General features: G+C 51.3%; 5 protein-coding genes and 1 non-coding gene across 6 annotated transcripts; 1 reads left to right on the top strand and 5 right to left on the bottom strand.

Moving 5' to 3' along the window:
• Positions 1-189: 189 nt before the first annotated feature.
• Aspvir_003068 (valine--tRNA ligase) lies at positions 190-3665 on the bottom strand (the record flags this gene model as incomplete). Its single annotated transcript, XM_043274655.1, has 5 exons — positions 190-1196; positions 1278-1587; positions 1639-3338; positions 3417-3542; positions 3635-3665. The coding sequence occupies 5 exons, from the start codon at positions 3663-3665 to the stop codon at positions 190-192; spliced, it is 3174 nt and encodes a 1057-aa protein (XP_043130590.1).
• Positions 3666-4841: 1176 nt separating this feature from the next.
• Positions 4842-6071, bottom strand: Aspvir_003067 (casein kinase II subunit alpha/alpha'; the record flags this gene model as incomplete). The annotated part of the gene is made up of 4 exons (XM_043274654.1): positions 4842-4943; positions 5002-5421; positions 5473-5846; positions 5957-6071. The coding sequence occupies 4 exons, from the start codon at positions 6069-6071 to the stop codon at positions 4842-4844; spliced, it is 1011 nt and encodes a 336-aa protein (XP_043130589.1).
• Positions 6072-6541: 470 nt separating this feature from the next.
• Positions 6542-7589, top strand: Aspvir_003066 (ribonuclease P subunit p30 family protein; the record flags this gene model as incomplete). The annotated part of the gene is made up of 2 exons (XM_043274653.1): positions 6542-6617; positions 6703-7589. The coding sequence occupies 2 exons, from the start codon at positions 6542-6544 to the stop codon at positions 7587-7589; spliced, it is 963 nt and encodes a 320-aa protein (XP_043130588.1).
• Positions 7590-8587: 998 nt separating this feature from the next.
• Aspvir_003065 lies at positions 8588-8673 on the bottom strand. The gene has a single exon. It is a non-coding gene; the product is annotated as a tRNA-Gln (tRNA).
• Positions 8674-9363: 690 nt separating this feature from the next.
• On the bottom strand, positions 9364-11491 carry Aspvir_003064 (uncharacterized protein; the record flags this gene model as incomplete). Its single annotated transcript, XM_043274652.1, has 2 exons — positions 9364-9883; positions 9951-11491. 2 exons carry the CDS (start codon positions 11489-11491, stop codon positions 9364-9366), a joined length of 2061 nt encoding a protein of 686 aa, XP_043130587.1.
• Positions 11492-12389: 898 nt separating this feature from the next.
• Aspvir_003063 (DUF3431 domain-containing protein) lies at positions 12390-13631 on the bottom strand (the record flags this gene model as incomplete). Its single annotated transcript, XM_043274651.1, has 1 exon — positions 12390-13631. The coding sequence occupies one exon, from the start codon at positions 13629-13631 to the stop codon at positions 12390-12392; it is 1242 nt and encodes a 413-aa protein (XP_043130586.1).
• Positions 13632-14273: the final 642 nt, after the last annotated feature.

Raw genomic sequence — 14273 nt, 5'->3', positions numbered from 1 at the left:
CTTAACTGGAGACTCTCAAATCAAATCTCCCATATGTAAGTACCTACCAATCCCGTAGAACACAGCATACTGATTCATTAATCCCAGGTTCACAGAATAAATCTCGCAATGGTCCAAGTGTCAAGCAACAAGATATACATTTAACAATAAAATGGCAATTTTTATTGTTAATATCTCCGCGTCATCTATCTACTCCAAGCGAAGCTTCTCAAACTCGCGAATCTGCTCTTCCAGCCGGGCAGCCTCACTCTCGGCATCCCGAAGCTTTCTCTCTTCCTGTTCACGAACCTCTGGCTTAACCTTCTCCTTCCATCCAGCGCCATTGACGAGAGTCTGTTGGCGGCGAACAGTCTCGCGTGCCTTCTCCAGACTGGCCTTGGCCTTCTCTTCCTGCTCCAGAGCTACCTCTTTCGACACGCGAAGGTATACAGCGGCCTGGGCACCGACCGCGGCAACGACGCAGCCTGAAGGGGGGTTGGTGTTCTCGAGGTCAGCTACGCTGAGCTCTCCCAAAAACTTACCACCCAGGGACTTGATGCTAGTCACTTCGTCCGAGATGGTCTTGTGGCTAACGGGGTCATATGTCTGGATAATAATATCGCCCTTAGTCTTGACCTCATATTGGGCAAGGATCGACCGGATGGCCTTGGAGGTATTCAAGATGAGCTCGTAAGCCGTCTCGGCTTCGGGGTCGTTGAACTCTGGGTTGTACTGGGGATAGCGAGCCCTCATGATCGAGATGGTCTCGTCACCAGGTCTGCGAGGTAGGCGCAGCCACAAGTGCTCCGTAACGAAAGGCATGATGGGGTGAATAAGAGTCAGAGCGCCCTCGAGGGCAGTGTACAAAGTCTGCTTGGCCGATTCCTGTACTTCAGCGGGCACCTCAGGCGCCAAGAGATACTTCGAGTTTTCGATAAAGATGTCGCAAAGCTGGCCGTACCAGTACTGGTAAGTGGTAGAAGCGGCGACAGAGAACTCACGCTGCGCCAGCGCCTCATTGACCTCCTTGGCAGCGGTGTTGAATTTATGCAGAATCCAGCGCTCAGAGAGAGACTCCCGGCCAGTCTTTGAAGGGGCTGGCAGGGGCTTGAAGTCATCACCCAATCTGCCCAAGACGAACTTAGTAGCCTGGTAAATCTTGTTGCAGAAACGGCGGTAGCCGTGGATAACCTGAATGTCGAATGCGATATCACCACCTAAACCGAAGTCAGTCCGTGTCAGCTTCGGAGTGGGCGCTTTGATTCAGCCATCCTAGGCCAGGTAATATCAGAACTTACCACCAGTAGTATAAGACACAAGGGCGAAACGCAGAGCATCAGCACCACATTCGGGAATACCCTTGGGGAAGGCCTTCTTCTGGTACTTGGTAGCAGTTGCAACCTCCTTGTCGGCAAGGTTACCAGTAAGTAGCTTGGCATGGAGAGACTGAAGCTCGATACCCTCCATGACATCCAAGGGGTCAATGACATTACCCAGGGACTTGGACATCTTGCGACCCTCGGAATCTCTGATCAAGGAATGGCAGTAAACTTCTTTGAAGGGCACCTTGCCAGTCAGCTTGATACCAAGCATAATCATACGTGCGACCTGTAAATTGATTAGAACAGCACAGAGAACCTAACGAAGCGGAAAGCATACCCAGAAGAACAGAATATCCCAACCGGTCTCGAGCACAGACGTAGGATACAAGTTCTCCAGATCATGAGTCTGGCGGGGCCATCCCAGTGTTGAGAAGGGCCACAGACCGGATGAGAACCAGGTATCGAGCACATCGGGGTCCCTGATCAAGGAGAATGTCTTGCCAGGGAACTTGGCCTCGGCCTTCTTGCGGGCTTCTTCTTCGGTACGTCCGGTAACCCACAGGTTACCGTCACTGTCATCGCCGTCTTCACCCTCGATCTTGACGAAGTAAGCAGGAGCCTGGTGACCCCACCAGAGTTGTCTGGAAAGACACCAGTCATTGATACCTCTCATCCAGCGGAAGTAGTTCTTCTCAGCGGATTCGGGTTTGATGACAATTTCACCATTCTCAACAGCCTTGATGGCAGGTTCGGCAAGATCTTGCATCTTCATCCACCACTGGGGCTTCAGAATAGGCTCAATAACATCATTCGATTTGACACAGCGAGGAATCTTCATGGGATTATTCTCCCATTTCACGTACAATCCCTTCTCCTTCAGCATCTCAATGACCTTGTAACGGGCATCGAAACGCTTCATACCAGCGAATGGGCCACCATTCTTGTTGAATGTACCATCATCGTTCAGCACGGATATGAACTCGAGGTTGTGGGCCTTTCCACGGTTGAAATCGTTGAAATCGTGGGCTGGCGTGATCTTCACCGCACCGGTACCGAATTCGGGATCGACATCAGTATCGCCAACGATGGGCATCAGGCGGTCGATGAAGGGATGACGGGCGAACTTGCCAATCAGGTGCTGGTAGCGCTTGTCGTCAGGGTGCACGGCAATACCTGTGTCACCGATCATGGTTTCCGGACGAGTGGTAGCGATCTCGATCCTCTCCTTGGTGCAATCAATCTCATAGCAGAAGTGGGTCAACACACCGAACTCGATCTTCTTGTCGTATCCAGGCACGTCAAGCAGTGTACGTCCTTCGACCTCCTTGTTCTCAACCTCGAGGTTGGACAACGAGGTATTCAGGGCCACACACCAATTGACAAGACGGTTGGCACGGTAGATGATGCCTTCCTCGTGAAGCCGTACAAAAGTTTCTGTGACGGCGGCCGACAGGTTGGGATCCATGGTGAAAGCCTCACGCGACCAATCGAAAGAACCACCGACTCTCCGCAAAGCATTCTTGATGTTCGCATGGTACTCGTCCTTCCAAGCCCAGACTCTCTTCGTGAACTCCTCACGGCCAAGATCGTGGCGGGTCTTCTTCTCTTTCTTCCAGAGCATCTTCTCGACAACACTCTGAGTGGAAATACCGGCGTGATCCATACCAGGAAGCCAGAGAGTGGTCTTTCCCTTCATTCGCTCCCAACGAATCATAGTATCCTGAAGGGCATTGGTAAGAGCGTGGCCCATGTGCAGGGAGCCTGTCACGTTCGGGGGAGGAATTGGGATGACGAAGTAACCCTCAGGCTTGACCTTGCCATCCGGGCCGAACTCGGGCTTGAAAAGATCACGCTCCTCCCACCATTCGTACCGGCCGGATTCAATGATCTTGGGATCGTACGCATCGGTCGTCTTCTCCTTCTCGATCTTGTTGGCTTTCTTATCAGCCTTGGCAGGTGCAGGTTTGGCCGCAGCAACCTTTGCTTGTTTCTCGGCGAACTTCTTCGCCTTCTCGGCCTTTCGTCGTTCTCGCTCTACTAACCAATGGCAACATCCAACAATCAGCAACCAATGCACATGCTATATCATCCACAATCGACACTCGAGAGACATACACTCTTTCTCACTCTTGACCTTAGGAGCACCCTGCGCATCCTTCACGGCAGAGTCGACAACCTGGTTTCTGGTCTGATCATCGGCCTGGGGGGCGGGGTCGGTCATAGGAGCTTTCGGCTCACCCACTGAAAGAATTCAAGACTGTTAGCCACTTGCATCTCTCCCCCGCGGTCTGAGTGACGATGAGTCACGGCGCGAAGCACGGAGGACTACTCACCCGGGTTCGGAGAGGGAGTTGGCTGAGACATCCTTGAGTATGATTTAGAAATCGGAGGAGTTAACAATCTCCAAGGCGCCGAGCGCGCCACAAATTGCCTGATGAGTATCTTGAATACCGGGACAAGAACAAGGAGGGTGAGGGGCAGGTGGTTGTGCGAAATGCGGGCATTAAATTTCGCTGGCGCAGAGCAGAGAACGGAACGAATCAGAGGATGTTACTGCGGGGCCCAGAGAAGACTCCGGCGGTGGAGAACGATTCAATTGGGATATGGATGGATTTGATGTCCAAAAAGAATGAACGACCAATCTAATATACTATACGGGGAGCATATGAGTCAACCAGCATTCTTTGATCTTCTGCTTCAAGATACTTGACTCAATCGGCTAATCGATAGGGGAAAGCATTCGAGTCACATCACGTGATATAACTCAGCCCAAGCACGAGCAGCAATTCTCCTTAGTTTCTACTCATCTGTAACGCAGCGTCTCTGGTCGAGTACGACATTAGTTTGATCTATCGAAAGTCGCACGTTAATGCAAACGATACTCAAAATCTGGAAATGCATGCTTTCGCCACTTCAAAAAGAGACAAGCTTAGAGAATCAATTAAGCCCCCAATAAGACCGCTCACTCCTTTCCATGACCAGAACGGAAAGACATCAAAGACACGGATTCGCAGTAGACACAGGAGGGTGGTGACATAAGATAAGACTGAAATTTGTAATGGAGAAGGCGAATCCCACAACACCATCGAGGCAGTTTACGAAATTGAACAGACGAGGAAGATGTAGAAAAGATGTGAGAAGCATGGAAAGTGAAATATAAAATATCAATCAGTCCGAACGGGTCATCAGATACATTGGAGTGCGCTGTACGCCAAGACTGAGGTGAAATGGGGCTCTATACCCAGGCAACATATTAGGTGTACGTCATCTGTCATCATCGTTTGGTTCCGCATTCCATCGCACATGGCACAAACGGTGCGTAAAGTGATACCAGTAAGAGGCAGCGAGTGGCCGCCGTGGATCCCGTTTGCACGTGTGTTGATTGATTATCACCACTCTCTTTGGACCCAGATATTGACTCAAAACTTCGAACCAAGCCGGCGGTGTTCAAGGACGCAATTGAATCACAGCAGGTGCTGAGTTAGGGTTCGGTAGATCCCTGAATGTATGAAGTAATAGTCAGGTCAACAACGCCTGGCTTCACGATTGAGACGTTGCATTGTTCCGAGCGGCCTGCGACTCCGCTGCGCGAACCGGGGCGAAGTAGGGATGAGCCATGGCCTCCTGGGCTGTAAGCCGTTCCTAAAAAGCGAAGAAAGGTCAGCACTGATAAGAATCGAACGAAATGTGGGAGACTTGCAGCATGATCATATCGAAGGAGTTTGTCAAGGAAATCAATCGCTTCGTCGCTGATGAAGCGTTGGTTGTCGGCATTAATGAAAGAGTGCCAGGGCTTTCTCGGGTAGCGAGAGAGTATTTCATCATACTGAGGGTCGAGCTCGATGTCGTACTTATCCAAGTACTCAAAAAGCTCCTCGGTCCCCAGTACCTTGGCAATCTTCACCAGTTGATCTGAGTTGCTCTGGCCGTGGAAAAAGGGCTCCTTGCGGAAGATCATGGAGGCAAACATCGCGCCCAAGGACCACATGTCCAGGGAGTAATCGTATTCCTGGAAATCAACAAGCAGCTCAGGGCCCTTGAAGTAGCGTGAGGCGACTCGGACGTTATATTCAGTGCCTTTGTGGTAGAATTCGGCAAGACCCCAATCGATGAGCCGTAGCTAACATGCCTTGTCAGCAAATGAACTATGTTGGGGCACGATAGAACTCACTTTGCGCTTCTCATGGTCAATCATGACGTTGTGGGGCTTGACATCCCGATGCATGATGCCTTTGCTGTGGCAGAAATCCAGAGCCTTTAGAAGCTCATATACATAAAAGCGCACATCGTAGTCGGTGAAACGAGGGTACAGGGTCCGAAAGTCGGTGTTGTTGACGTATTCGAAAACCAGACTCGGCGTCTTGCTCTGGCTGTCACGAACCACATCCAACAGAGCTACCACGTTCGGGCCACCCGCCAGATTCTGGAGAATTTTGATCTCGCGCTTGATCTTCTTCTTCTTGACCGGTTTGAGGACCTTGATGACACACTTCTGGTAGTTGACGACATTGATGCCCTCGAACACTTCGGAGTACTTTCCCCGGCCTGTATTGACAATTGTCAGCCTTCCAAAGCCACTAGATCGGTATGGCACAGGTCATCCACGATAATGGCAAGGCTCCCGTTGGGTGAATAGACCAGATCTGCTCACTCACCAATCTTGCGGACCACTTCATAGTTCTCCAAAACCCCCCAGGAGATGTTCACACTATCATAGTCCCAGTAGGACCGAGGCATATGCTCGTTAACATCGGCATAGACGCGCGCCATGGTGATGGCGGCTGATTCGCAGCTTCCGAGTGCGCCCACAATGGACGGGAGATAAAATGCGGCGGCGGGGTACAGGAGCAGCCCGACACAGAAAATGTCGCAGCCAGGAATTGAGATGGAGGACAGACAACAGCTGCTGCAAGACTAGGAGCATACAGGCCTGTCTAAACAGTGCAGCCGTGCTATCGTCCAAATTACAGATGGCTGGGGTTGTATATTGTGGTGATGATGAGAATGGAGAGGACTGTTCGCTCCGCCTTCTCAGGCACGTGACGATGCTTTGGAGGAGCCGTCCCGATCAAGACTAGCGCACTTCTCGTATCGGAGAAATTGTTGATGCGGGATAGTTTCTAGATTTCCTTATGCAGACAAGTTTCGACAGCTTCAATAGCTTATGAACAAGCAAGCTTTGAGAGAAGAAGATTGGTTGGAGGATAGCGGGCTCGGACTTGTCTTTTTAAGCTTTCAAGATGTTTTACGATCTGAACGTTCCTTACTCCTCAGATGATCCCGAGATCTCTGATACATTGAGCTTTCTTGCAGAACGTATGTCACTCTTCCTGGGCACAAGACCTAGGCGGCGTTCCGCAACGCTGAATATGACCACCTGAGAAACTGACCTGACTACCAGTCGGTTACACAACCGTCGCTCTCTCGCAGACCATCAGTGGAAAGCTTCCATCAAACATTGCCCCGCCACCTGCTCCCACGAATGCTCCCAAAAATTTGAAATTGCTTTCTCGTGCGAACTTGACATTGTCCGACCCCGCACAGAATCAGCGCCTTGCCAGCTTAGCTCAGGCGTATGACCTGGTTGCGCTTCGCCCTACCAATGAAAAAGCCCTCCTGAATGCATGCACGAGTCTCGAATGCGACCTGATTTCTCTGGATCTCTCCGTGAGACTCCCGTTTTACTTCAAATTTAAAATGCTCTCTGCCGCTATCGAACGAGGGGTTCGACTGGAAATTTGCTACGGGCCTGGGGTTACAGGGAGCGGGCTTGAAGCCCGTCGGAATCTCATCGGCAATGCTATGTCCTTGATCCGCGCAACACGCGGGAGGGGAATCGTTGTGTCAAGTGAGGCAAGGAGGGCCCTGGGCGTGAGGGCTCCATGGGATGTCATCAACTTGACATGTGTATGGGGTCTGTCACAGGAACTCGGCAAGGAGGCAATCAGTGAGGAAGCAAGAAAGGTCACTGCGCTAGCTAAATTGAAACGCACAAGCTGGCGTGGAGTCATCGACATCGTTGACGGTGGACAGAAGTCAAAGTCACAAGTTGTGGAGTCCGGAATGGGGCAGAAAGGCATGTCTAAAAATAAGAATGTCTCACAGGCTCAAGGAACTGGTGACAACCTGAAGAGGAAGGCATCTCTCGGCTCAGAGGCGGCCGTTGAGGAAATTGAGAAACCTCTGTCCAAGCGTGAGATGAAGCGAAGGGCTAAAAAAGCGCGGTTGGAGGCAGGAGATGGTGCTGGCAACGCAACAGGTTCGGGTACGACTGTCGCCTCTGGCTGAATGTGGCTCGGCGAGCAAATCACTTGAATCTTGCCGCAACACCACTTTCCTCATGGCCCAGCCCTTCCGACGGATTCGGGAAACGTCATTGAGCTGTCCATGTCATGCCTCATGATGTTCCCGTCACGGGTAGTTGGATTGGAGCCTGGAGTTCGCGCACTGCGTCTACGAACCGGTCGGAGTTGTGCTGCTTGCTTTCGCTGTGTGTCAAAGCCGATATTCACCTATGCTGAGTATAGTCTGTTTCGCTCTGCAGTCTATCCCGAAGGTGCCCGCTTGGTACTCCTACGGGTGAGGAAACCACTCTGCTGTGGCATGTCGGGGACTCAACACAGGTCTGCATGATTGCAACGAGCTGAATCTACCGACCTAGAGCTGCCAGATGCAGCAGCCTTGCCGGTTACCGGCCCATAGCAACCACTTCGATTGCGCTCACTCCACATGGCGCATAGCTGGATGTGGTCGGGTACTAAATCCATGTCCGTTGATCTGGTCAAGCTCATCTTGATTGGAAGCACCGGGATCATGGCCTCGGTAGTACGCGGTACTACCAGTAGGCACATACAGTAAGCAGGAATTGTCCGATGCTTCCTCGTGCATTGCCTACCATGACATGGCGTTCGAGTAGTAGAAAGATCAAAGTTGACTTGAATACAACAGTCTGTACTCGCTTAAACAGATGGAAGTTGTAGTCCTATGCAACCTCATACCCCGATCCACTGGACGTAGACGATATCATTTTTGAGCAAAGTTGTGCTCAACATGGTATATAGTACTCCCCGCGTTCACAGACCAAGACGAGCTGCACATTAGCGCGACCAGCCCCGTCCAAGATATATATTTTCCTCCCATGCAATCACCACGACGGGATCACCCACCACCAGCATCTATCAAATAGATACAGGTGGGAAACCTCGAAAAAGCATAATGAAAGGAAAATGAAAATCCAATCCTCAATAAGATAGATGGACACGTACAAAAAAAAAGCGAAAAATAATAGCTCCTACCCGGATTCGAACCGGGGTTGCCGGAAGACTCAGCGAATGCTCAAAATCCGGAGTCATAACCACTAGACCATAGAAGCGATTTCTGTTAGTAACGCTCAGTAGTAAAATTTATCAGCTAATGGAGTATTGTAGAAGTCATAGAGCAGGGCAATTGTCGAAGAATATATACGCGAACCACCTGAATATGGACAGTAGTGAGATTATTGCGACCCTCTGGCTACGGTCAAGGAACCGGGCAATTGGCGAGTCTATAAGGCCTCGGCTGGGTGCAACCAATGGAAGACCTAGCCATGAACTTTACCCATCTTAGTGTTTTCCTCCGCAGTGGTAGCTTAGGTCTAATCTGTCTAGGTACGATCTGAGGAAGATTATGGCAAATAGTCTAGGAAGCAGAGACTGTTGAAATTTATTTTGCGAAAACACTCAACTAGGGTAGTAGTGGTGATGATCAAGTAAGATGAGGTATCATTCCGATATCGAAGGGTAAGAAATACTTGTACATGAACAAGGTATCATGGGTAAAGAAGCTGTATTATCGGCAATGGAACGATCAGGCAAAGTCATGAGTCATGCTTGAAAACGCAAGGGTATGAAAGCTACCAGAAAAGCCATGCAAATAATTCCCGGAGGCACCAAGACAATGTACCAGATCCCTCAGACACAACACGTCAGTCCCTGGAATGATCATGAGGCAGGGATCACACAGCCGGCTCGAAAGTATGAAAAGAAACAGAAGGAAACCGAAAGGAAATCGTCGGTGAATCCTCTTATGTGCTCTCCAGTTCCACAAGGACTTTCAAATCGCCATCCATCCAGTCCACGTTGCCAGCTGAAAGAAGGGCCATTGTCCAGTCGCCGTCATTCTGTACTGCGGCCAGCCCATCAGGAAGCCAAGCCTTGAACTTCCAACCGAGAGAAGAGCCCCATGAACCCCCTGTCGCATCCATGGCAGAATCGGGGGGTAGGCCCGGCAATTGACCTGCGAATCGACGAGGGATGAGCTGCTTTAGCGTCTCCAGATCGGGACACTGCATAGCGGGTACGTCAAGGCGCGGAAGGATACGTTTTCCTTGCTGCATGATATTTATACGAAGATAGACGGAGTTCGGAGGTGCGGACACGGAATTATGTGCATTGGTATTTGCGTTTCCTGGCAAGGAGGGAAACTGCGGTGGCGGAAAGAGCTGAGGTTGCGGCATCGGATCATGGTCATGAGTGTGGACACCTTGCTTAGCGGCCAAGTTGTCGCGAATAATGCGCGAAACATCACGGGTGATGCTGCTTGCACTGTAAGAGTGTCAGTCGCCGTACGTGTCACACGTGAGAGATGATAACGAGGAGCAGGTATACATACAATTCATTTCTGGCAGTTGTGTTGTGGTTGCCGCCGATTCGCCAGCGCAGATCTGATATGACATCCGCGTTTACGATGCGGTGTATGTTCTCATTCTCACAAGGCGCAGGGCAATCGAAGCCACCCTCATGAACGACCTGGTAGTGACTATCGACTGCGGCAACCAAACCTCGCCAGTCCGGCTGCGGGAGACCCGAAAGATACCATAAATTATCGAGTTCAAAGTCGTGATTATACATATCATATGACTTGTGAATCGCATTCCAGTCGTGGGTATAACCATCAAGTAGAAGCTCTGTCAGGCCAAGCTCCATGTTTTGTGATGTCGAGTCCATTTGCGGTTGAGGCGGTGGCATGGGGACTTGTGATGAAGAATACTCTTCCGGCATATGATGCTGAGGGTGCATCTGAAGCTGCCCGTCAGAGGAAAACCTCGGCGGACTTGCGCTGGTAGTGAAGGTCTGAAAGCTTTCATTCGTCTTCCGTCTCCTTCGCTCATCAGCGCCGCCTCCTTTCCGAGTTTCAACGGCATATTGGCGCTGGCGTTCATTGGTAACCATCCTGCGGAGTAGAGGAATCACCAAAGAAATGATTTTCTGCTGGTCGCGCGGCCAGATGTAAGACCTCGGACCCATGCCTTCATTGACGACATTCTCGCCGAAGAACCGCTCTCCGTTCCCTTCATCCAGCAAGAATTGGCGCACACAGTTCCACAGTCTTAACTTAACCATTTCGGTATCACCTTTGCCCCGCTGGCCAACACATTCCCGTCTCTCAGGATGTTTAGGATCGAGCATATATGCTTTCGCGGCCGCTTGTAAATGCAAGAAGTTTTCCGGCGACAATTCCAGAGAGGCGAAGAGTTTCGACATCGGCGGACGAGTGTGTTTCTTGTTACTGGAAGGTTGGCGGAAAAGTGCGGCGGCGGAATGAACACCAGCAGCGCGAGCGTCAGACAGGGACTGGGGCGGCACGGCTCTAATATCCAAGCTGTCTCCGTCATAATGGTGAGAAGGCGGGTGAAGATGGTGTTGTTGCTGTTGCTGCGATTGCTGCGGACCGGCAGAAAGGCCTACTCCACCGGTGGCTGTCAACGCCGGATCAAGTGCATCCTCTCCTCTTTTCCGTTTTTTGGAGACCGATCTTGACAATCCTGAAGACTGGCCCTGATCGTTGACCGAAGCCGACCCTGGTCCGCGTAGCTGCCTACCTGCACCCATTCCTGCCCCAAAACTTCCATCTCCGAAGCCGTCGTCGTCAATGTGTATTTCCGGACCATAGCTATCCAAGTGATGTTGATGACTGGCAGCTCCGGCCGCTGCAGCCACCGCCGCCGCTGCGGCCCATTCCGAGACGTCCTGACCAGCCGCTGCTGTCGCGGCTTCCACCAAACCAGCTAACTGATTGTCATTTGGGGCATATCCGCTGGTCGCTAGATGCGCATGCGAATCGACGTGAGAGGTATGAGGTGTCTGATTAGAGAACTCCGGGGCCGAAGTCGCGGGAGGATGCTGGTGGTTTGGCGTCGACGTGGATGTCATGGCGATTTTGAATCTGGGGTTCGTCACAAGGCCAGGAATCGTCCTGCTCGATGAGGAAGGAGCTGATGTGGAAGTGTCTTAAAATGAGGCGACTGGTCGGCGCGGGGGGGTATGACCACTGTCGAGCGCGGAAGACCTTAAACGGAATGTTGGGATCGATAATCTGTTTTGCAGTCTGGACGACAAGTCTTCCTGGACCGAGAGGAAGCGTATCTTCTCCGAGTACGCCTGGAAGACAAAACGGTCGCGAATTAAAATAAGTATCTAAAGAAAAGCCTCCGTCAAAAAGATCGGCCCATGGCTAGGCAACCTATGACCGTTTCGCGCGAATTGTAAGGCCCTCGTTCCCTTGCGATGCGTGAGCTCGCTTCAGCCAGTGTCGCCGCCTGCTGACGAGGCGACAAAGAAGCTTGGAAAGCGATCAGGATCAAAAGTGGACAGAGATCAGGGAGCTAAATCTTCCCACTATATGTATTTCGCGCGAATCGCGATAAGTTGATTGAATCAATCAGATAGTAGCTAGATGACGCTGTTTGCGCGGTTTGAAGAGAGGACAGACAATGCAAACTCTGCAGAAGAACAAAAGAGCTGCTCCGGAGGGCGAGATAATCCGGGGTGGTCACATGACCATGAGATTCAGGCATGAGGTGAGGTGGTGAGGTGAAGAATCGACGACAAGATCAAATGACAAACAGGATTTTGCAAAAACTGACTATCTTAGACAAAGTACACATTTTATTTGATAACTCCAGCTGACCCAGATCGACAATCATATGCGAGCCTAAATGTAAATAGTGCAAATGTTCGAGTATACCCCCTGCCACAACCTCTCCTCTGCCTGCAGAAGTGCGAGGAGGTTCTGGAGTCTAATTGCAAAACAAGAGATGAGATCTGACTTTTAATATCCGTCACCCTCGGTCCATTTTCTACCTGCTTCCAAGGCCCGAGCTTTGGGGTCCATACCACGCTCGGCGGCACGGTAGAGAACCTCCTTGATCTTCTGTTCTTTCTCATAGATCTGCTCATGAAGAGATGCATCTTTCCCGGGCTCCGGGATGTTGAGGTGACTCGTTTCTCCCAGGGTACCACGCATTCGAGCGATTTCGACAGTCTGAGCTCGGGAGTTCCATCGCTTGAGCTTATTTTCCAATTCCTCTTTCTCATGGCCCAGTCCCCGGTACGCCTCGTACTCTCTTTTACCTCCGAAGCATAGCCCGTATCCATCACAGAAGCAAACATGGACCTCGGGGCATACGATGTTTTCACCAGTAAATATCACATGCCAGAGGTACTCCCAAATACGGCCTGATATGTAGTCGCTCAGTTCTGTCCGGAGGATCCAATCTCGGTAGAAGACAAAACGCGCTTTGGGGATTGCCAGGATTCGCTCCCGAGAGACGGCAAACTGAGCACAGCAGGGCTGCGCCAGGACCTGTGGAATCGGGTCGTCCGGGAAGATCTCCCCCCAGGACCGCGCCAGCATCGTCTCTTCTTGCCTTTCTTCGTTATCCTCTGGGTTACTGGGATGCATCCAGTCAGGGCAGCCGGGCTCCCATTTACACCGCAGATTCATGTATCCCTCCCGGACCACTCGCGCAACGTTCAGGCGACGCAGCATCTCGGCCGCATCGCCACCAAATATCTCCTCGTTGTGCCAGCCGAACTGATGTGAATGCATGAACGCGACAATATCCGGCAGCTTGTCGTAATGCTCAATAATAAAGCTCAGATAAACCATCACTTCATTCCCCTTGTTCTTCGGCGGATGTAGGGGTGCCGACGGGTCATCGACAACATAGATTGCCGACTGCCAATCGGGAAGCTCGGCCTCGATCCAATCCGTATCTTCGTTCTGCGTCTTCGGGACAACGAGCATCTTCGTATACTTGGCTCCGTCAGGCTTAGGGATACCAGGCACATATTGCGGCCGGGGAGCGTATGGTGTCCGGGACGGGCGGTTCTCCGCCAAACTTAAGTTCAAAAGTCCGGATGGTGTCGGGCTAGGTGAAGCGACCAATTTCCCCAACCCCACGGCCTCTGGCGTCGGCCGCCATAGTCTCGAGAGACTATTGAGTGTGTAGAGGAAGATGACGAAAAAGACAAGACCAAGGAGGGGAACCGCTCGCCGTGAGGAAGTCATCGAAGAGGATATGGAATACTATACAGATTGAAGGGAAAAGCATAAATAGGCTGTCACAGCCATCTCAAGTACATCCATTAGCCTCAGTTCCCGAAGCGTACTCGCGATTAAGGTAGGGGACAGCAAAAGCTCAAGAGAACCCTTGCAGATGCCCCTGAAGATGCCCCTGAAGATGTATAAGGGGCGCCATAGGGAAAATACACAACTCACCGGCCAGTTCAAGACAACGCGCAGATCCTGGGCTCACACATAAGACTCTGATAACCAGCTATGAGGAGAATAACCGGCTCGAGAAGCGAAAAGCAGAGCCGCTCTGCGACCTCAGCGGCGCGAAGACGTAGATAAGACTCCAGTAGCCAGTAGCCACAAGCTGGCATACAGAACGCCTCAGAGCAGCGACCAGGGAGAAATTCGACTGGAAGATATTGGCTTGGTCGCAAAAGAATAATCCAGAGCTGAATAGAAATGACAGTCTATTCCAGATACGTGTTCACTCAGACCAAAATGCAGAAGGTTAGCGCATTATTCTCCAACGGGGCGGACGGAGGTGGAGCCCGCGTAATGAGTGGTGGTGACACAGAAATGGTGTCCCAATTCCCAAAGATACTCGTGCAATCACAATGTTAGGCATTGTTGCAATGG

Source organism: Aspergillus viridinutans (assembly GCF_018404265.1).
Source record: "Aspergillus viridinutans IFM 47045 DNA, scaffold_13, whole genome shotgun sequence".
Taxonomy (NCBI): Eukaryota; Fungi; Ascomycota; class Eurotiomycetes; order Eurotiales; family Aspergillaceae; genus Aspergillus; species Aspergillus viridinutans.
The sequence above is the reverse complement of the archived record's forward strand: the minus strand, read 5'-3'. Positions and strand labels throughout refer to the sequence as shown.